Raw genomic sequence first — 23,798 nt, 5'->3', positions numbered from 1 at the left:
CAGGAGCTAGCACACAGCCACTCAAACTTCAAAATCCTGTCAGGTGCGAGTGATTGGTGAGGATCCCTGTAAAGGCTTCCTGCTGCTGCACACCACCTCAACCTGTTGTTGCTTTCTCCAGCCGGTAAGTTCAATGGCCAAAATGAAGTTGGGAGATCGGACATCAAGTGAGTGTTGCACACTCACAAACGTAATGATCTCCATGATTGCGATGGACCTGGCGATCAAGTTTACCAGCAAGATGGATATGGCGTGTGGCGCTGGAACTGCCATCAGCTGACGGTAGAACTCTGAACGGCGTTTTAGCGCCATCTCGTGATTCTGTCCTAATCCTATTTTCCTCACATATGCACTTTCCAACAAGGATTACATAGAATGTACAGCCACTGGGCCCAGCTGATCCATGCTGGTGTTTGTGCTCCACATATGCCTCTTCCCACCCTTCTTCATATATCTCTATCAGAATATCCTTCTATTCCTTTCTCCCTCATGTGTTTATCCAGCTTCTCCTTAAATGCATCTATGCTATTCGTCTAATTACTCCTCATGGTAGCAAGTTCTATATTCTAACCACTCTGTGTAAAGAAGTTTCTTCTGAATTCCCTATTGGATGTATTAGTGACTATCTTATATTTATGGCCTCTAGTTTTGGTCTCCCCCACAAGTGGAAACATCCTCCCTACGTGTACTGTATCAAACCCTTTCATAATCTTAAAGCCCTCGATCAGGTCACCCCTCAACCTTTTCTTTTCTAGAGAATAGTGATCCAGCCGGGTCATCCTTTCCTGATAAGTATAACTTCTCAGATCTCGTATCACCCTTGTAATTCTTTTTCACACCTTCTCCAGTGCCTCTATATCCTTTTTATAATATGGAGACCAGAACTGTGTAAAGTCCTGTAAGTGTGGTCTAACCAAGGTTCCATAACAAGTTTAATATAACTTCTCTGCTTTTCAATTCTATCCCTCTAGAAAATAATACGTGTGCTTGGTTTGCTTTTTTTTAATGGCCTTATTAACCTGCGTCACTTTTAGTGATTTGTGTATTTGTACTCCTAGATCCCTTTGTTCCTCTACCCCATTTAGAATCGTATTTTCTAAGGAGTATGTGTCCTCCTTATTCTTCCTACCAAAATGCACCCCCTCACACTTACCTATATTGAAATTAATTTGCCATTTACCGTTTATTAATGTCTTCTTGTATTTTGTTGCAGTCTTCCTCAGTATTAACTCTACCCTTCAATTTGGTGTCATCTGTTAATTTTGAAATTGTATTTACGATTCCCGAGTCCAAATTGTTTATATAAATTGTGAACAACAGTGGTCCCCAGCACCGATCTTTCTGGAACACCACTTCCCACTTTTTGCCAGTCTGAGTAACTAGCTTTAATCCTTACTCTCCGTTTTCTGTTTTATAGCCAGCTTGTTATCCATTCTGCTACTTGTCCCCTGACTCCACATGCTCTGGCTTTAGTCATTAGTCTACAATGCGGTAGTGTATCGAAGTCCTTTTTAAAATCCAAATATATTACATCTACCGCATTACCCTTGTCTACTCTTTCCGTTACTTCTTCAAATAATTCAATAAGGTTGGTCAAGCCCTGCTGACTATTGTTTACTATATTGTACGTTTCTAGATGTTTTTCTATTATATCTTGAATAAAGATTCCATCATCTTTCCTACTACTGACATTAAGCTAACTGGTCTATAGTTCCCTGGACTTGTTCTATTTCTTTTTTTATATATAGAATCACATTAGCTGTTCACCAGTCATCTGGCAGCATTTTCTTTTCTAATGAATTTCTGCTATCTCTTCCCTAACTTCTTTTAATATGCACGGATGTAATTCATCCGGACTAGGGGTTTTATCCTCTCTAAGTTCGATTAATTTATCAATTATCATCCTTCGTTCTATCTTAAATGTCTTTTTATCTTTTTTGATCACTTCTTCTAATCTCATGCCCACCTTGTTAGTCTCCCTGAAGCAAAGTAACTATTCAATATTTCTGCCATTACCTGTGAGTTTATCTTGTGCATTCTTTAGGTTACCGGGTAGCAATCAATAGTAGAAACCCGAGGCAATTTTTCCCCTTCCTAGCCTGAGTACATAGGGGGTGAAATTAGTCTTTGGCAAAAGCACGAAGTGGGCAATAGTCAATCGACAGTCTGTTTTACACCATGCCCGATTTCCATTTCCATTTCCGATTTCCATTTCCATTCACTTTAATGAAAAAGAACGTTGGGCGTGGTTGGGCCCTGTTCCTGGGACTAGGGACAGGGTCACTGGCAAGGCTTGGAAGCTAAGCAGAGCCAGGCCTGGTTAGTACCTGGAGGGGTGACCATCAGGGAAGACCAGGTGCAGAAGGTCACGGAAGGAGCCCCGAGGAGGGGCGGTTGGTGAGAAGGTCACGGAAGGAGGAGCGGCTGGTGAGCAGGCCCGGGCGTTGGGCTGAAGATTGTCGGACAGGAGGAATGGTGGAAATGGAATGGCGGCGCGCACCGACGCAGTGGCTTTGCTTCTCCCAGTCATGGGAGCTTGCAAGATCACATTTCGTTGTTCATGTACTTGTGCAATGACAATAAAGTTGAATTATTATTATTATTATTAGATGCCGATTCACTATTACCTGTTTTGCGCTTTCCTTGGCTATCAATTCACCCCCATAAAATCCAACTGTAGCATTCCCAATGAGCTCAGCTAACTCAACACAAATCAGAGATCAAATTTGGTAATTTTCTAGACCGTGTGACTCCATACTGAATCATAGTGTGCATCTTCCCACTAACCCATTAAAAGAGCTTTTTCATTAGATCATGGGGTAGATTTTTGTCTGGAGTGGGCAATGGGGTGGGATCACGATGCCTGTGGGGTCGGGGAAGCACTCCTACTCCTTCTGGCTCCACAGGAAGAGTTTTTATTTTAAGAACATTGGGGGAAAAATTGGGTTGCTTTGTGTCTCCGGGGGGTGCTAATGGGGCACAAAGCCCGAGTGCCCGGTCGTGGCGCCGCTGATGCCTCCCGCAAAATTCAGTGGGAGGTTAGTGGTGGCGGTAGCTGGTAGCGACCTGCGGCTCTGCGCCTCCGGTGATGGCGTCATCGCTGTGCACAGCACCCCGGCTGCAAACTTATCACCGGACAATATGTCCAACAGGGACAGGGTGCCATTTTTGCAGCCGCGGTGGCGCAATTTAATGGGCAGGTGTCGGGCGGACATTTATTTTTGGTCACCTGCCAGCACCTGCCCCCTTCCCCTTTTTTATTCGGGGTGCCGGCCGCGATCACTCAGCCTGGCACTCCGAGTGCAGGGCTGCTTTCCTGGCACCCTGCTCCCCGGTGGTCCAGCAGGGCCCCGGTGCGCGCAGCGCTAGGCCCCTCCCCTTTAATCAGGGGGAGTCCTGCAATATTGCGGTGCTATGTGCCGACGCGCGTGGCGCTGTTGCACGTAGCACTGCGATATTCATTGGTAATGCCCCAGAAAGGAGTGGGTGCACTTCCAGTAGCCTCCTGCCTGGGGTGCTACCACTGAATTTACGGCGCAGGGCGCTAACTTTTTCAGGGCACTAAAAGTAGCACCTCAACGAAGTTAGCGCCCCAAAGGAAGCACCACAGAATTTTTCCCCTACATTTATTAACTTACCTCTCATTAGTGGCCACAGGGGCCGCTAAAGAATCCTGAGCAGGGCAGGCTCGATGCCTGGACCACTCATCGGTAACAAATTTCTTGATGGGGTTCTTCAACAAACGTTCTTCAACAAGCGTTAGCCCCCTAATTTACATAATTAACCGACCTAATGCTCGTTTTATGCGTTCGCCCAGGATATCTAAAAAAGGCCCCCACGAATTTAGCAGTGCAACCTACACCAGTGCAGTTTGGGTGCAGGCTGTCCCACTGTTAAATTGGTATGCTTTGCTTCTGTTTTATGCACAAAAACGGGTGCAATGCATACCAATTTTTACCCCCATAACCTTTAACTTTTTTTTATAAATGAATTGCTTTATCTTTAATATGATCTTACATCTACATGTGAAAAGATTTTAAATTTAAAGTAATTTTTACAACTGTTTTGAAATTCAGTCTATTGATGAGCATTAGTTCCTTTTCCAGTGAATATATTGATGTTGAGGGAACAATAAACAAGAAAGGACTTGATTTGGTGACTAGTTGTGTCAGTAGCTGGGCTATTCTCCTGAATTCGAAATCTGAAGTTGAGTCCCAGTCTTGAATGTTATTTAGGCTTAGATTTGATAGGTTAGCGGCAGGGCAGGACCTCTACTGCCCACATGACTCAGCCACTAACTGCTGTTTTTTCTTATGGGGTCCCTAATTAAGTATGTGGGGCAGGTTACGTGTGGTAGTACCGCTGCTCATTCATTTCCATTGCCGGGAGAGAGGGAACTAGAGTGCTGCTGCAGGATTTTAAATGTACTTTTGGAGACCAGGAACCACAATCACTGAGAAAGCAGCAGTCTCGGGTGTGCAGGAGCAGGAAGTGCTACGAGAATCACATATATATCTGTGGATGCTTTATGGCTAAGTGGTAGAAGTGACAACATTTAGTGACTGAGGGCAGGAAGCCCCTTAAGAAAGAGGTTCAGGCCTGATGGAGGCAGGTTTCTGAAGCAGTGCGTGCAACATCTACCACGCCTAGAACTGCCACACAGTACAGGAAGAGGGTGGCCAGGCATTGTTTCCCAAGCACATCCTGCACAAATGATAAAGGCTTTGCTCACCTCCGTAGCTCCGTGCAGGTAATGAAAATAGGTTCTGTACATATGGTTAAGAATGGACAAGTGGGTGGAGTTCACTATCTGCATCTGAAACACATTACAGGATGATTCTCATAGCCTGAAGAGCACCCTGGAAAGAGTGACACTCAAGGAGATTTCTGAGGCAAAAAGATGCCAGGAAGAACTTCTAAGGATATTGATGGCTTCTGGAGTGGCAGCTAACATTCCTGCATTCGAAGATTTGAGGATCAGCCTGAACATGGCATTTTCACAGTGTTTCTAAGACCTGAATGGGACTATTTGGTCTGGAATGATGCTGACCGATGGCACTTTAGAGCCTGTCTCAATGGGTTGCCAGAAGTGGTCTCAGTTGTCGCTGTCTCTCTGGACAGTTGCAATGAACCTGCTTCCTTAAGGCCCCCTCCAATGCCTTCACATGAGGGAGCTTCAAACATGGGCCATGCACTGCAGGAGAAAGGCTGCTCTGGGACAGCTGCTTCACTGAAACACTTCAGGCCTCTAAGTTTTCAGGAGAGGCTTCGCAGCCAAACACCGCTCAACGTTGTTTAATTCAGGGAGCACCTCGTAGAAGCAATAGGAGCTAGAAGTAGTAAGTTAACTGTCAAAAAGGGTAGACGTGGTAGGAAGAAGTAGTTATAGATGGGATGTATGGATTTGTTACCACCTTTTGGTGAATGTTGTTCTGAAAAGTAAACAAGGCTTGACCACACAGAGTTCTGAATTCATTATTGTATAGACTTTTTGGAGTTGGATGATAGCAACAGTAATGTAGAATTTTGTCTTGAAGAAAATTGAGAGGGTTCTGATATGGGGCTTGACATAAGAAAACTCACTAAGTACTTGGTTGAGTATAAAACAAGGCTTTAATCAACTGTTCCACAACCATGAGATTCTAGTTACATCACTAGTTCCTGGTTACAAAAACGTCCTGGGCAAGCTGGGCCCACGCCCGAGTATTTATACTTCTTGGACGGCGCCACCAGCTGGCCGCCCAGTGTTATTTCATGAGTCATTTCTTCATGAATGATAAGATTCATGACATTCTTCCCGCCTGAAAGATTTGGAAGTCCGACGACTTCCTTCTAGCGGATTAGACGGACCACGAATAACCGCAGTCTTTTAGATCTTTGTTTGTGGCTGGAAGGCACGTCTCCTCGGACTGTGTCTTGGTCCCTGGGTCGCTTGGTCCGTACTGGTAGATCGATAGGGCCCGTGTCGCCTTGATCGACCTGAGGGAGACTGGTGAGATTGTGACTCCGGGTGCGGGTCCCCAAAGGCACAGAGCTGGCTTTATCTTGTTTAGTAGCCAGGGATTGACCGGCGTCCTGGCTTCGGGTGGCCATCCCGTGGGGAGCACTCGGCTCCCCGAGTTGATCCGGTGGAGTAGCCGGCAGATCCCTTGATGTCCCAGGTAGGGCGTCATCCTCAAAGGAGCGCAGGGTGTTACTATGGGTCCCTCTATCAGTCGGGTCCGTGGGACCGGTTGGACAGGGAGCCAGATCTCGGAGTGAAACGGTGGACTCCCGGCCATCAGGGTGTTGCACGTGCACGTATATGGGATTAACGTCTGTTAGTTCCACCTCGTCGACAAGGGGATCGTTTTGGAAGATCGGACGAATCTTCGGAGCAGCACGGGGCCGGGAGCTGCCAACCATGATGGTAGGGACGTCCCATGAGTGGAGCAACGCTGGAACCTGAAGAATCGTTCATGAGGCGTGACATTGGTGGACGTAGAAAGAAGAGACCTGATGGAATGCAACACGTCAGGGAACAGAGTTTCCCACTGCTGGTCTGGTAGGTTGTGTGACCTCAGTGCAAGACAAACAGCGTTCCAAATGATAGCGTTGTATCTCTCAACCTGTCCATTACCGATGGGATGATACGGTGTCGTTTTACTTGTGGCGATTCCCCGTTGGGAAAGATAACTTTTGAGTTCGCTTGACAAGAAGGAGGAACCCCGATCAGAGTGGATGAAATTTGCCATACCACAAAGGGAAAAGACTTGATCGAGGCATTTGATCACTGTGAAAGTAAGCATATTGGGACAGGGGAAAGCAAAGGGAAAGCGTGAATATTCGTCCACATAGGTGTTTTGCGCTGAGGAAGGCAATGGCCCTTTAAAGTCAATGCTGAGTCGTTGCATAGGCTGTATAGCGTGTATAAGCGAGCCATCCGATGGACGGACGAATTGCGGTTTTAATTCCACACAAATTCTACAGGTGGAGCATGTTCTTTTCACATCTTCCGTAGAAAATGGGAGATTTTTAGATCGCACAAAGTGCAACATACGGGTAACGCCAGGATGGCATAAGTCAGTATGAAGATCCGCAAGAGTCGAAGTTGACATAGAAGAGCAGAATGCACGCGTGAGGGTATCCGGGACTACATTCTCTTTGCCGGGTCGAAAATGTATGGTGTAGCCAAAGGTGGCCAATTCCATCCTCCAGAGTTGTATTTTGTTATTCTTGATCTTAGTGCGTTTCCGGTTATCCAGCATAAAGGCCATGGAGCGCTGATCGGTTATAAGCGTGAAATGGCGATGAGCGAGAAAATGACTCCATTTACGTACTGCTTCGATGATAGCCGTAGCCTCCTTCTCAACAGGAGGATAATGGAGCTCGCTACCCTGCAAAGTTCTGGACAGAAATGCAACGGGTCGACCACCTTGATTCAAGGTAGCCGAGATCGCCACAACTGATGCATCGCACTCGACCACGAAAGGAAGATTTTCATCGATGGAATGAAGCGTGGCTTTTTCCAGTTGTCACTTGGAGGTTGAAAGCTGAAATAGCCATTGCCTCCAATGAAAATGACTTTGTGTGAAGCAGGGGCTGGACCTTGTCGGAGAAGTGGGGTATCCACTTCGCATAATAGGCGAACATGCCGAGTGCCCGATGAAGAGAGCTGAGGGTTATTGGGGTAGGGAGCACCTGAAGCGGATGAAGTCACTCCGGATCTGGTTTGATGACACCGTTGCCCACCCAGTAGCCAAGGATGTTGACTGATGGTACTGATTTCACAGATTTGGACTCATTTAAGGTTAAGGTGCGGCGACGGAGAACGTCAAAAAATTTCTGGAGGTTGGCATCATGCTCCTTCTGGTCATGACCAGCAATGATGATATTATCCAGATATGGAAAAGTGTCCGTTAAGTTCTCCTGTTTGCCTAGGCTATCCATTGCCCATTGAAAGACGGCCACCCCATTGGTGACCCCAAATGAAAGGCGTCAAAACTGGTAAAGCCGACCATTGGCCTCAAAGGCCATAGACTTTTTGTCAGAGTCTTTTAATGGTACTTGATGGTACGCACTCTTTAAGTCAAAGGTGGAAAATACCTTGTAGTTGGCAAGGTTATTGACCATGTCATCGATGCGTGGTAGTCGGTAGGCATCCAGTTTGGTATACTGGTTAATAGTTTGCGAGTAATCGATGCAAAGACGTTTCTTGTGTTGCTTCAGAGGATTTTTAACAACGACGACTTGAGCCCGCCAGGGAGATGAACATGGCTCAATGATACCGTCAGCTAGAAGGCGAGAGATCTCTGCCTCGATAAAGGATAGATCACCTTGGCTGAAACGTCGTGATTTAGTGACTATGGGCTTACATCGGGGGGAAAGATTGGCAAACAAGGAGGGCTCGTCGAGTGAAGCCGCTGAATGTGCACAAAATGGTACTTTGGAAATAGTAAGCTCTGGCTTTGACCCTCCAAACTCGAAAGTGAGTCTTTTGTGTTGTTTCTGGAAATCCTGTCCCAGGAGCACATCACTGCATAGGTTTTTGAGCACCCCGAGCCGGGTGGAGAAATAAGTGTGGCCATTGAGAATAAGGTTGACAAGACAAAAGCCGGAAGAGTTGGTGGTCAGTGTCATCAGAGCCATCGCAATTTCCCTGTCCGAGGGGTAAATACGCAGTTTTAACTTACTGACAGCCCGCTCACTAATGAAGCTGTCAGAGCTGCATGAGTCGATTAGTGCACTCAAAATGTGTCCATTTACCGAAACCTTCGTGGCTGCATGGGACAGACTTTGGGGAAAAACAGCTGTGATGGGAGGAGGAGCAGTTTTACCCTTGACAGCTGTAACCTTAGTAGTGGTTCTTCGGGGAGGAGCAGTTTTATAGATAGCAGCTGTAACCTTAGTAGTGGCTTTTGGGGGAGGAGCAGTAGCTGCAAAACTAACAGAGGCTCTCGACCGGTATACCTTAGAAAAGTGGCCTTTCTTACTGCAATGATTGCAGGTTGCATTATGAGCAGGACAAAATTTCCTATAGTGGAATGCACCTCCACAGAAGAAACACTTCCTTCCAGATTTCCAAGTCATCAGCGAGATTAGAGTCATCATCAGTGAGGGCTTCCGCCCGAGGCCTATCGAAGGAGTCACTAAAAGTGATAGCAGCAACCCGTGCGCATGGTAAAAGATAGGTATTTGCATTCCTCTTTGCTAAGTCCAGAGAACATGCCTGGTCATAGGCAGCCTGTAACTCGAGGGTTTTATACTCCAACAGACGCTGGCGTATGAAGGGAGACGCAATCCCATTAATAAAGGAATCACGAATTAACTCCTCCTGGTACTGCTCAGCTGTAACAACTTTAAGATTACAATCCTTGCTGAGCCTGTGAAGCTTTTGAAGGAATTCATCAAGTGATTCCCCGGGTTGTTGTCGAGTTGTGGCCAGTAGATGCTGAGCAAAAATTTTGTTTGGGGCCTTAACATATAGTCGCTGTAATATTAGGATAGCGGAGTCATAGTCTACACAGTCTTCGATATAGTCAAACACATGAGGAGATACATAATTGGCAAGTATCTCTAATTTATCAGGAACATTTTCACCACACACCCTGAAGAAGTTGCTGAAGGTACGATACCAGTGTTTCTATACCTTAGCAGTTGTAGGTGAATTCGGGTCCAGGTCAAAACGGGCGGGTCTGAGTAGTTTGCCCATGATGGATTGATTACTACGTCGGAGTTCCCTTCTACAGTTGAAGTCGTAGCTGGCCGTTCCCGAAATCACTCAGAGCGTGGAGCCGATACACAGTTGATTAAATTGACGTAAGAAAACTACTAAGCACTTGGATGAGTATAAAACAAGGCTTTAATCAACTGTTTCACAACCATGAGATTCTAGTTACATCACTAGTTCCTGGTTACAAAAACGTCCTGGGCAAGCTGGGCCCACGCCCGAGTATTTATACTCCTTGGATGGCGCCACCAGCTGGCCGCCCAGTGTTATTTCATGAGTCATTTGTTCATGAATGATAAGATTCATGACAGGGCTTTAAATACCACATGTTTTCATCAATTGCTCCTTGCAGCTGTGGGAACCCTAGCAGTCTGTAAAATTGGATAGCTCAGTCGCTTTGTTTATGTGGTTCCATTGAGAAAGAAATAAACTGTGTAGCCCACTGAAAGAGAGCATCAGTGACTTTCTTTCTGCAATGGTAAGCTGCAGCCTGACTAATATGGCAAAGGTCATCAGATGCTGCTTGGAAGGATCCAGTTACAAAGAAATTCAAAGCAGCAGTACCATTGACTGGTACATATAATGCTCTTCTCCTGGTGGAAGTGGGCTGCTGGTTTTCAGCCAGCAGCTGACATACCTTTTCATTTGCCTCTAGGAGTGAATTGCAGCCTTCTGAGGCTGTGACAGTAGAGAAATCCAATTAACACCTTTTTGGTCTGTAAACCCTGTTGAGTGGGTATCTACATGTAGGAAACAAATGACTCCTGTGATGCCTCACTTCAAGTGCCTCCAGCCTAGCCTTTTCCATATCTATATCCTCCTTCCCATTGGAAAATCTATGTCCCCAATCCAAAGCAGTATTTTCTGTAGAGCTAACTACATATGGCAGGAAAAGTGCCGACGGAACCTCCAGATCACCAAACAGATAAAATTGATATGCAGTCAAAGTAACACCAATGTTTAGTTCCAGCAAACAAAATGGCCTGCTCAATGCAGTATCCTGCCTCTAGGACACTGCTGTGCTGCTTATAATGTAATTTTTGAAGTGGCAGTAACAATTAGGGTCAGGTATGGGGTAGAAGTTGAGGAAGATGCAATGGGAATGCTGCCCATACTCACCCGACCGCATTAAATACATCTGGTTGGGCGTTAAAGGAGAATCTGCAGATTTTGAAGAGGAAAATTCCGATGCAATTTTTTGGGGGCAGATTTGAGGTGATAGGCCTTACTGCCCAATTTTGCTCAGTTTAGCACCCCAAACCCGCCTGAAAATGGGTGGTAATTGAAAGGAAAATCCAAGCCTTACACTCAAGCTTCCTTGGTAAAGTATTTTTTTCCTGAGTGACTGACAATAAACTAGTTGGACAGGCACCCTTTCCTGCACCATTCAACTACAACTTGTGACCAGGAACAGACTCAATAGGAGTCAACAACAACAGCAACTTGCAATTATATAGCGCCTTTAACATAGTAAAATGTCCCAAGGTGCTTCACGGGGCGTTATCAAACAAAATTTGACACTGAGTCACATAAGGAGATATTAGGACAGGTGGCCAAAAGCTTGCATTCATCCCTCGGTGATCAACAGTGACAATATAATTGCAAGGAGGGTGCTGGGAAGCAATAAGGATTAAAATAAAATACTTGAGATGGGATGATCTATTCTGTGTAACACACTGTTCATACTGTAGTTTTTCAGCAAAATTGGCATGGTGCATTACCAGAAATAATACTGCTCTTAGAAAATCTGCATTAGAAAGCCAGTAGTGAGAGCCAATGAAACAATGATAGATAAAAATTACTTACGCAGGACACAGAAGAGTCTGTTCACCCCTGCAAACTGACCTGTAAGTAGCAGATAAAATAAGGAGAAAGAGAGACAGCCCAAAGAGTAAGTAATGTGACTACTCAAAATATTAAAGGTGTTTTTAAATATGGGATGTGCAAATAAAATGTGAAACTTCAAATAGATATGTGGTGAAAAGGAAAAAGAAGATATAGTATAGTATTTAGCAGTAAGCTCCATACATTGCATACACGGTGAGGCAGTAAGACAACAACAACAACTTGTATTTATATAGTGCCTTTAACATAGTAAAACGTCCCAAGGCACTTCACAGGAGTATTAAAAGACAAAAAATTTGACACCGAGCCACATAAGGAGAAATTAGGGCAGGTGACCAAAAGCTTGGTCAAAGAGATGGGTTTTAAGGAGTGTCTTAAAGGAGGAAAGAGGTAGAGAGGCGGAGAGGTTTAGGCAGGGAATTCCAGAGCTTAGGGCCTAGGCAACAGAAGGCACGGCCACCAATGGTTGAGCGATTATAATCAGGGATGCTCAAGAGGGCAGAATTAGAGTACAGATATCTCAGGGGGGGTTGTGGGGCTGAAGGAGATTACAGAGATAAGTGGGGCAAGGCCATGGACGGATTTGAAAACAAGGATGAGAATTTTGAAATCGAGGCGTTGCTTAACTGGGAGCCAATGTAGGTCAGCGAGCACAGTGGTGATGGGTGAACAGGACTTGGTGTGAGTTAGGACATGAGCAGCCGAGTTTTGGATCACCTCAAGTTCACGTAGGGTAGAATGTGGGAGGGCTAGCCAGGAGTGCATTGGAATAGTCAAGTCTAGAGGTAACAAAGGCATGGATGAGGGTTTCAGCTGCGGATGAGCTGAGGCAAGGGCGGAGACTGGCGATGTTACAGAGGTGGAAATAGGCAGTCTCAGTTATGCTGCGGATATGTGGTTGGAAGCTCATTTCAGGGTCAAATATGACACCAAGGTTGCGAACAGTGCGGTTCAGCCTCAGAGAGATGTTAGGGAATGGGATGGAGTCAGTGGCTAGGGAACGGAGTTTGTGGCGGGGACCGAAAACAATGGCTTCGGTCTTCCCAATATTTAATTGGAGAAAATTTCTGCTCATCCAAAACTGGATGTCGGACAAGCAGTCTGATAATTTAGAGACTGTGAAGGGGTCGAGAGAAGTGGTAGCGAGGTAGAGCTGGGTGTCATCAGCGTACATGTGGAAACTGACGCTGTGTTTTTGGATGATGTTGCCAAGGGGCAACATGTAGATGAGAAATAGGAGGGGACCAAGGATAGATCCTTGGGGGATACCAGAGGGAACGATGCGGGAGCAAGAACAGAATCTGTTGCAGGCGATTCTATGGCTACAATTAGATAGATAAGAATGGAACCAGACGAGTGCAGTCCCACCCAGCTGGACGTCGGTGGAGAGGCATTGGAGAAGGATGGAGTGGTCAACCGTGTCAAAGGTTGCAGACAAGTCAAGAAGGACAAAAAGGGATAGTTTACCTTTGTCACAGTCACAAAGTACAGGAAACTTTGTGCTATCCGGCACCGATGGGACCGAGCTGTTGCCGTTCCCTCAAAACTGCCGGACACACCAGCGTTAATGTTGAAGCATACGGAGCTTTTCATCTCCGTATCTGACAACAAACACTGTTGCTTAGCAACAGCTTCTAAACAGTCGGCCTGTACCTTGGAAGCATCTCTGTAGCTTAGCAACAGCTTCAGAGAGACTTTACAGAGCCTGACTGTTGAAAAAAAAGCCACGAGAAGAAAAAAAACCGAACAAAATGGCTCCTGATTTTTGCCGGTGGCTCGAGCTTGCTGGACACTTAGCCTCCGGATAACATAAAGTTTCCTGTATGTCATTTGTGACTTTGATGAGAGCTGTTTCGGCACTGTGGCAAGGGCAGAAACCTGATTGGAGGGATTCAAATATGGAATTGTGGGAAAGATGGGCACGGATTTAAGAGGCAACAACACGTTCAAGGACTTTGGAGAGGAAAAGGAGGTTGGAGATGCGGCGGTAGTTTGCAAGGACGGAGGGGTCAAGGTTGTTTTTTGAGAGGGGTGATGATGGCAGATTTGAGGGAGAGGGGGACAGTGCCTGAGGAGAGAGAGAACTGTTAAGAATGTCAGCTAACATGGGAGCCAGAAAAGAAAGTTGGGTGGTGTGATGAAATAACTCTGTGTTCTGGCATTTGTATTGTCTGTTGTTGTTGTACTTGCTAATGTCTGGAATGTTCTACAGATGTAACCACTAATGCTCCTCCCTAGCCCCGCCCCTCTGGATTGGTGTGAGTCTTACTCATAAGGGTTGGGTCGGTGATGAATGATGGCTGCCTTGTGTTAACTCGATGCCATGTTTTTACTTAATAAAAGCCTTTAGTTTTAAGCTTTAACCTCTTGGATTCAGGCAGTTACTTGGCACATCAATGTTATTAAGTAACAACTTTTGGAAGATGGATCGATTTTTGAAACCAGAGCGTCTGGATATCGATCCCCATTCGGCAGATGCGTTGAAGAAATTTACGCATTGGCTTCGATGTTTTGAACACTTCATCGCATCGATCGATCCGACGGTTAACAAGTTGGGTCTTCTAACCAACTTGGTAAGTCATCAAACTTACTCTATAATTGAAGATATTACTACATATGAAGAGGCCCTCGCAGCTCTTAAGGCCCAGTACCTTAATTCGGTTAATGAAGTATGCGCCAGGTATCTTTTGTCTACTCGCAGGCAATTACCCGAGGAATCCCTGGACGATTTCCTGCAGGACCTTAAGGCTTTGGCTAAGGATTGCAACTACAAGGCTGTCTCTGCCATAGTGTATCAGGAAGAAGCCATCCGCGATTCTTTCATATCTGGCCTCCAATCTAATTATATTAGACAGAGACGACTCGTTAGTTTTAAAAACGGTCGTCGCTACTGCTCGATCGCTAGATGTAGCCCAGAAGAATTTAGAACTGTATGCATCAGCCCATGCGTCTCTCTCAGCCTCGTGTGTTCCGAGTATGGAGGCATCCATAACACCAATGGAGCCGCCACTTAATCCTATTGTTGCGGCCGTACCCCATGGATCTAAGTGTTATTTTTGTGGCCAATCTAAACACCCCAGGCAAAGATGCCCAGCCAGAGAGGCTACCTGTTTTAAATGTAAGAAACGGGGACATTTTAGTAAAGTGTGTAAGGCTAATCCTGTACCCGATGTCTTCTCTGCTGCCGCCTATCGTTTTACTCTAGCCTCGGCTACGGTTGACCAGACCATACCGTGTTCCTTGTCGAAATCTATGATGGACATCAAGATTAATGGTCGTCCTACTGGGTGTTTGATAGACTGTGGCAGTACTGAAAGTTTTATACACCCCAACCTTGTTAACTCCTGTTCATTGAAGGTGTATCCTACTCGAAGTGAAATTGTGATGGCATCCAAGTCCCTTACTTCGGAGGTAACTGGATATTGTAAAGTCACATTGACCGTTAAGGATACGGAGTATAAGGACTTTAAACTCCTCATATTACCTCAGTTGTGTGTGAACTTAATTTTAGGCTTGGACTTCCAGTGTCAGCATGAGAGCATTACCCTTAAGTATGGCAGATCTCAGCCTCCACTCAGTCTGCGGCCTTTCTACTTTAAAAGTAAGTCCGCCTTCTTTGTTCGTGAACCTTGCTCCTAATTGTAGACCTATAGCGACTAAGAGTCGACGGTATAGTTCAGAAGATAAAACATTTATAAAGGAGGAAGTGGAAAGGCTTCAACGGGAGGGAATCATCGAACACAGTAATAGCCCGTGGCATGCTCAGGTGGTGGTGGTTAAAACTAACGAAAAGAAAAGACTTGTGGTCGATTATAGCCAGACTATAAACTTGTATACCCAATTAGACGCCTATCCTTTGCCTCGTATTTCTGAGATGGTGAACCAGATAGCTCAGTACCGCGTGTTCTCCACCACTGATTTAAAGTCTGCCTACCATCAACTCCCCATCAAAATAGAAGACCGACCTTATACGACCTTCGAAGCTAATGGGCGCCTGTACCAATTCCTTAGGGTGCCCTTTGGAGTGACGAATGGGGTATCCGTCTTCCAACGGGAGATGGATCGTATGGTGGATGAATACGCGTTGGAAGCAACATTCCCGTACCTGGACAATGTTACTATCTGTGGGCGCGACCAACGGGAGCATGATCAAAATCTCGCGAAATTCCTAGAGACTGCAAAGAGGTTAAAGCTGACCTACAACGAAAACAAGTGTACCTTCAATACTAACGTTTGTGTATTCTTGGTTGCGTTGTGGAGAATGGGGTAATCGGGCCAGATCCTGAAAGATTACGCCCACTTAAGGAATTACCTTTACCTCACACTGTAAAAGCTTTAAGAAGGTGTCTGGGATTCTTCTCGTACTATGCCCAGTGGGTGGCTAGCTACTCAGATAAAGTCCGACCTCTTATTAAGTCAACGTCTTTTCCGCTATTGGCGGAAGCTCAGGAGGCTTTCTTTAATGTCAAACGGGACATTGAGAAGGCAGTGGTATGTGCCGTGGATGAGAAGATCCCTTTTCAAGTAGAAAGTGATGCATCTGATTTTGCATTGGCAGCAACTCTTAACCAAGCTGGTAGACCAGTAGCTTTCTTCTCTCGTACATTGCAAGGACCAGAAGTTCGACATTCTTCAGTGGAAAAGGAGGCACAGGCGATTATCGAAGCAGTCAGGTATTGGAGACATTATCTCGCTGGCCAACGTTTTACGCTTATTACGGACCAGCGATCTGTGGCCTTTATGTTCAATACTAAGCAGAGAGGCAAGATCAAAAATGATAAGATTTTAAGATGGCGAATAGAACTGTCAACATATGACTATGATATTCAGTACAAGCCTGGAGTATTCAATGAGCCATCGGATGCTTTGTCACGAGGAGTATGTGCTAGTCTAGGTATAGATAAGCTTCAAAATCTCCACGACGCACTCTGCCACCTTGGGGTTACCAGAATGAACTACTTCATTAAGTCCCACAATCTACTCTACTCTATTGAGGAGGTCCGGACAATGACCAGAGCCTGTCGTGTTTGTGCTGAATGCGAACTCCGCTTCTATAAGCCGTCCGAGCCAGCTCATCTTATTAAAGCAACTTGACCATTTGAGCGTTTGAGTCTCGATTTTAAAGGTCCCCTTCCATCGAGTGACTGTAATGTCTATTTTCTTAATATTATAGACGAGTACTCTCGGTTCCCTTTTGTTATCCCCTGTCCGGGTGTGACCAGTGCTGTTGTAATTAAATGCCTCTGCCAACAGTTTTCCGAGTTTGGCATGCCTAACTATATACATAGTGATAGGGGTTCTTCCTTTATGAGCGAAGAATTGCGACAGTTTTTGCTATCAAAAGGGATTGCAATGAGTAGAACTACCAGCTATAACCCTCGTGGTAATGGGCAGGTCGAGAAAGAAAATGCGACAGTGTGGAAGGCTATCGTACTGTCTCTGAAGTCGCAAGGCCTGCCGACCTCTCGCTGGCAGGATGTCCTGCCAGACGTGCTGCATTCCATAAGGTCTCTTTTGTGTACAGCGACGAATGCCACCCCTCATGAAAGGATGTTTAGCTTCCCAAGAAAAGCTACTAATGGAGTATGGTTACCCACATGGTTGACGACCATGGGCCCTGTGCTGTTGCGCAGACATGTGAGAGCCACAAGACTGATCCACTGGTGGAGGAAGTACAACTCCTCCATGCTAATCCCCAGTATGCGTACATTCAATATCCAGATGAGCGAGAGGATACGGTCTCTATTAAAGACCTTGCACCTGCTGGAGCTCGAAAAGAGTTTGACTCTGAGAGTAGAGTTTTCAATCGTGGTATTGGACCTTCAGAGACACAAATCCTCAGTGTGGAAAACACTGATGATTCTGGAAATTCGAATGATCCGGAGTTAGTACTCCGGGAGGAGCCTCAGCAAGAGTTACGTAGTTCCCAGAGGACTATCAGACCTCCTGACAGACTGAATCTATAGCAGGGGGTGAATGTGATGAAATAACTCTGTGTTCTGGCATTTGTATTGTCTGTTGTTGTTGTACTTGCTAATGTCTGGAATGTTCTACAGATGTAACCACTAATGCTCCTCCCTAGCCCCGCCTCTCTGGATCCTCCGGATTGGTGTGAGTCTTACTCATAAGGGCTGGGTCGGTGATGAATGATGGCTGCCTTGTGTTAACTCGATGCCATGTTCTTACTTAATAAAAGCCTTTAGTTTTAAGCTTTAACCTCTTGGATTCAGGCAGTTATTTGGCACATCAGGTGGTCAGCAGTTTGATGGGAATAGGGTTGAGGGAGCAGGAAGTTGGTCTCATGGACAAGATGAGCTCGGAGAGGTCATGAGCGGAAATCGGAGAGAATCTGGAGAAAGATGTGAGTTCAGGGCTAGGGCAGGGGGAAACCTTAGAGGAAGTTTGGCCCAGTGGATTAGGGGAAGGAAGGGAAGTAGCAGAGGCAGCTGATCGGATGGTCTCAATCTTAGAGACAAAGAAGTCCATGAGCTCCTCATACTTGTTGTCGGAGGCGAGGGTGGAGGAGACAGGGGAGAGGGGTTTAAGAAGACGGTTAACAGTGGAGAATAGAAGCTGGGGTTTATCTTTGCATTCCAGAATGATTCTGGAATAGTGAGCAATTTTGGCAGGCAAGATCAGGACCTGATAATGCTTTATGTGGTCCAGCCAGATCAGCCAGTCCAGACAGGAAATAAGTTGAAAGGAAACTTAAAGTATCTAGTATGGATATTGATATTACACCTCTGCTCCCATAGGGATATTATTTGAAACCAAAATAGGAAGCAGAATAAGAATTTACTTAAATGAAGTTGTTAACCTTCTTTCAGCTTAGTATATTTCCCATTCAATCTATTTTAATAATAAAGGTAACACCAGTTTTAATTGAGCAAATGTAGATCTGCATCTGATAAATGCATGCCTCCTATAATCTTCCTCCAGAACCTGCAAATAGATAATGTCCATAGCCATACCTGTAGCTTCTCGCAAATCAGCACCCTAACACCGTTCACTAGACACACGGGCACGGATAACAGATAAAGTATAGCTTTAAGAATCTGTATAGAAGGCCGCATGAACTTTCACTGCTTTCCTTTTAACAACAGAATATAGCAGAGAATCAATGGGGGTAATTTTCACTTTTGGCAGTAATCTGGTGGAGTGGATTGCCTGTCTGTTGTAGAACCTGCCTGACTGGAATAAAAATTAGGTGGATTCTATAGTGGTCAGGTGGTCCACTCCACCAGATTACTGTCCCGGCAGTGAAGATGGAAATGACCCCCAATGACTTGCAAACAGATGTACAAAAAAACAGCAATTTATCTTTCGGAGCAAGGACTCAATTGAAGCACTTAGCTAGAGCACTGTCCAGTGCGTTAAAGGGGTTTCTCCTCATTTGAATGAAAATCGGGGCTTTAATGAGCCTACTGCACAATGCTGCACAGGCTCCAAGTGCCTAAACGGTTTAACATTGGGATATGTGTAAAGAGCACATAGGCATTGCGTAGATGGTGCACCATAATACTGGGGGCTGGTGCTTGATGCATTGCAGCACTCTCGGTACCAATTATCAAATTATCAGTGCTATTTTAACCAGACTTAAGTTCTACTATAGAAATAACTCTAAATAGCATTAACAATTTCTGATTTCAGGCAAAACACATTTTGTTGGATGGATGCCAAATTTGGATAGCTTTCCCACATGGAAGGACTGAATTAGATTTCATGCCCCAATACATAGATCTTCCAGTTAATTTTAACTTCCCATAAACCTTAGCTCCCCGAAAAAGTTAGCACCACCACGGCCAATTTTCCCAGGTAGCGCCCCGAGGGGGAAGAGGGGCGCTACTGGAAGTGCCCCACGTCCCTCTTGGGGCACTGTAAGCCAATATCGTGGCGCTACGTGCCGCGGCACTACAGGCCTTCCACCCCTTATTTGCTGAATTTCACGGGAGGCGTTAGCGGCGCCGCGCCCATGCGCTAGTTGATTTGCACCGTTAGTGCCGTAAGAGGGCGCTAACGGGAGGCACAAATCAACCGAATTTAGCCCCCTACATAAATAGAAACACCAAATTCCAAGATTTTCAATTTTCAAGCAATTCAGGTAAACATTGGCCCTAAATATTTTCAGATTTTCTGCTGCCATAACTTCAGCAAAAGTACGGTGGAAACCCCGTTGCACTTCTGGCAAAGTCATGGCAGCCCAGCGACAGAAAGCCTGAGAAAATTCAGGGCCTTTGTTTTATTCCTACAAATCAGTGATTTTTCAGTAAATACCAAGCTGACAAGATTCCAGAACAAAATTCTTTGCAAGTCTTCAAATTTGGGAGACACAAATTGGGTGGCAGCTTCACTTTGGCTGACTAGAACTTGTAAGCAGTTCAAAGGACAGCTGAATTTGGTAAAGAGGGATTGATTTCCTTTTTGATTGATTTGCACTATTGTGAAGATATTTTTGTTGGTCAGTTCCTCATTGTCAGTAAAGTTTTGCAGATGTTTCACTTCATTTCCTGCAACAGGTTCCTCCAGCTGTGACCAGCGAATAATGAGGCAAAAAATTAACAGGAACCCCCACCCCCTTAAAATGTAAAAATAGCAGACTACGCCAGAAAACCAAGTAACACATGGAGCAGAATGCCATCCAAATTGCAAACCAGTAGCAGAAGCTTTCACCTCCGTTTAAGAAGCCAACTTATTTAGGCCAGATCACATGTGCCTATTTTTATGGGCGAGGTGTATGCTGTGGGTGGAACCTTTCCCACAAGCTTCAAATTTTGTGACCTTATTTTAATAATTATTCTGTTTAAGCGAGGTCCTGCATACAAGTAGCACCACCTAATTTTCTCTCCTCAAATTGGCTGCCACAAAATGTGGCATGCAGCAGATTATTGTACATATTGTCCTATCTCACCTGATAGCTCTCATCCTGCAGTTTTTGCTTCAGGTATTCCTCCAGCTTCAACTCATGCTCAAGTTGATGGACAGATTCATTTTCATAACTTTCATCATCAGTTCTGACATATGATTCACCATCTTCTGTAACACTTACAAAGAAAGAAACCATAAACAGTGGCATCGTTGTCTCTTAATACATTAGGGCCTAGAAATTGGATAAGGCCCAAAAATGGGCAGTGTCACGGGCCAGTGCCATTTGCCAGCGCCTCTACTAAGTGGTACAGGAAGCACACAAAATTCGCGCTGCCTGCTCATTAACATGATTGGAGCGCTGATCTCAGCGCTAAATGCGCTGCTGATTGGCTTAGTGCTTAACGGGAAGGGGTGGGGGCAATATCTGGTGCAGTCTAATGGCCAATAAAGTTTGGCCTAGGCTCTCTGCACTACATAAAGGGAAGGTGCTTTGTTGCAGAAGCACCTCATTCTCACTCTGAAGCAAACCATGGCACAACAACCAAGAGAACGAGCTAGAAGATTTTCAGATGCTGCACTGGCGGCCTTGGTCCTGGGTGTGCAACAAAGGCAGGCTTGTCCTTTACCCTCAGGGAGGCAAGAGGCCATCCAAGGTCATTTGCTGAATGTTGTGGGAAGAGATTGCTGAATCCGTCAAGGCTACCTGTGTGGTGCCAAGAACCTGGATCCAGTGTCAAAAAAGTTTAATGACCTCACACGGCAGGTCAAGGTGAGTGAAGGCTTCAGCAAATGCCATATCCGACCATCTGCACCACAAGCCTCACACACTGCTCAATGGACCTCACCCCCATCACTCACCTACCAACAATCTCTAGCTATCACCACTCAGACCTCACACTTATTGCTTCACTTCATCCTTACACACTTACAACTTCTGCAATACTCACACCCACATCTCATACCTTGCACACACTGACAGCTATTCAACTATGGCAGGCACATCACCCAAACACATTGCACCACACTCACTCACACATTTTCCTTTCTCTTGCAGGCCAAGGTGGTTCAGAACAGGAGGGAGCAACAGCAGACGGGAGGTGGGCAAGCCACAATAGAGAACCTGATGGACCTGGAGGAATCTGTACTTTAAATCATTGGAGGGGCAGTGACAGTGTTCGTGGCCACCGGAGAAGTTGAAACCATTGCTGATTATGATGATATGGTCATACATAATCCTTCTTCTCACATCCCATTTCCTCCTCATCCCAATCTCTTCTCACTTACAAGCTGCTGATGGTGTATGCATGGATATCTTGCTTCCCCCCTTCCCCTCACCACAACCCAACCCTTGTGCCTTTCTGCTTTCAGACATCCAAGAACCGTTAACAGGCCAGCCTGTCCCTCATCATCAGCAAGCTGAAGGAGGAGACAAACAAGAAGCAGAATAAGAAGAGACACCAGCACTGCATTTAACACTTCAGACACCAACTCAGAGGGTAGTATAGAGGCGGGATCTGCACATGGTGAGTCACTGGGCATGAGTGGACTGCAGTCAGGCCAGGGGAGAAAGGGTAGCTTGGGTGCCAGCTCCCTGGAGAGCGAGTTCGCACATGAGTTCTTCTCCACAGGACTCAGATGATGAACTCGATGGGGCGGCCTTCAGAAGAAGGGTGATGGACATGCATACAGAAACGTAAGCCTGCCAGAGAGCCTCTTGTCAGTGTCAAGGAGCATGGAGGAGTCCGGCTCCAACATTGAACGGGGCTTTGTGCAGAGCTTGGAGACCATGATTTCCAGGATGAAATGATGGACAATTCTAGGAGAGACCTCGTGGACCCACTGGCTGTGATGGACGATCTTGCAGCTTCCATTAGAGCACAGGCGGAAGTGATCCAACGTCTCACTGCTGCAGTGGAAGCTCAGACTGTTGCCATTGTTGCTGGGTTTATGAGTCTTGAAAGGGGCTTATAGGGTGTTGCAGCAGTCCAGCAATCTGTGCTCCAGATTGCTAAGAATGGTGAGGCGCTGCCCCAGGAGAGTGGCTGTGGGGCTGTGGAGCAAGAACCTGCTGTACTCTCTCAGGATGACAGCATTCCTACTCCCACCACTGCCACTCCACCATTGCCCTTGTTGCTGCCTGTCAGCCAGCCAGCCCAGACTGCTGCCGCCTATGCCAAGGTGGTGCAGTCTACAGCCGTTCCTTCTAGGTCCAGAGCTGCTTGAGATCGCCGTGCAAGGCCATCTGCAGTCTCCCCACTGAAAGTCAGCAGCCTTCCACCAGCCATGCTGCAGCCACTGGGGGAGCACTGCTTAGGAGCACTAGAGTAGGAAAAGGAACAGGAAGGACAGACACTAAGGGAATGCACTTGGGTGAATAGTTGATATTCTCATTTTGATTGGATTTGGATAACTTTATGAATTTTGTTTGGGATATGTGTTTTGTGGTGGCTCTCATTTCAGCTTTGTGCCCAGGAGGACGGTGTGATGTTCCGTGACAGAGGGATGGATGATGGGGAAGTGGTGTGCAAGGGAGATCTGGGGTTTCATTTACTGGAATTGGCATCTGATGAGGCACTCACGGACAGCCCGTCCGGAACGGGGATTTGCTGCCCACCTCCTCCCCCCCTTCTCCTCTTCCAACTCCTCCTGAGGTGATCCTGCACTCTCTGGTGGCAAGGGCTGTGCCTTCATGATGGTCAGGTTGTGGAGCATGCAGCAGACCACCACGAAATGGGACACCGACAAGTACTGGAGGGCTCCTCCCGCGTGGTCAAGGCAGTGGAACTGTTGCTTGAGCACCCCGATAGTCTGCTCGATGATGTTCCTGGTGGCAGCATGGCTGTCATCATGAGTGTTGGGCACAAGTGGTGGGGTTGTGGAGGGGAGTCATCAGGCAGGTGCAGAGCGTATAGCCCTTATCTCTGAGCAGCCACCCTCGGGTTTGACGTGGTGGCTAGAAGATTGCTGGCACACCGGACTGGCGCAAGATGAAGGCATCAAGACTGCTGCCAGGATAGCGGGCATTCACCATCATGATGTGCTGGGCGTGGTCGCACAACAGCACATTAAGTGAGTAGTAGCCTTTGCGGTTATGGAACATCTAGGGATTGGTGTGCGGTGCCCGCAAAGCCACACGAGTGTAGTGGATGGCTCCCTGCGCCATGGAGAAGCACGCTATCCTGGCAAAGCCACGTGCGCACTCATCCTGCTTCGCTCTGTTCAGAGAGAAGACAATGAAGTCCCTTCTCCTGGAGTAGAGCCTCTGTGACCTCTTGGATGCAGCGATGGACAAAACTGGGAAATGTTAGCTATGTCTCCTGCTGCAGACTGGAAGGATCCGCTGGTGAAAAAATTGAGAGCCATGGTGACCTTGAGGGCC

At 46.2% G+C, this 23,798-nt stretch overlaps 1 protein-coding gene across 12 annotated transcripts in view; it reads right to left on the bottom strand.

The window, feature by feature from the left end:
• The window catches only part of dtna (dystrobrevin, alpha), a 364,320-nt gene that overhangs the window by 5,276 nt on the left and 335,246 nt on the right, over positions 1–23,798 (bottom strand). For 6 of the 12 annotated variants that reach the window (XM_085992866.1, XM_085992867.1, XM_085992868.1 and 3 more), the window contains 2 exons: positions 20,463–20,595; positions 11,516–11,554 (listed from right to left, as the gene is read on the bottom strand). In XM_085992866.1, coding sequence (XP_085848992.1) covers positions 11,537–11,554; positions 20,463–20,595 — 151 coding nt within the window. In that variant the 3' untranslated portion in view covers positions 11,516–11,536. The remainder of the gene's footprint in view (positions 1–11,515; positions 11,555–20,462; positions 20,596–23,798) is intronic. The other 6 variants (XM_085992861.1, XM_085992862.1, XM_085992864.1 and 3 more) reach the window with 1 other exon arrangement.

Source organism: Somniosus microcephalus, chromosome 7, assembly GCF_052327205.1.
Source record: "Somniosus microcephalus isolate GS21.2 chromosome 7, FLI_Smic_1.0, whole genome shotgun sequence".
Taxonomy (NCBI): domain Eukaryota; kingdom Metazoa; phylum Chordata; class Chondrichthyes; order Squaliformes; family Somniosidae; genus Somniosus; species Somniosus microcephalus.
The sequence above is the reverse complement of the archived record's forward strand: the minus strand, read 5'-3'. Positions and strand labels throughout refer to the sequence as shown.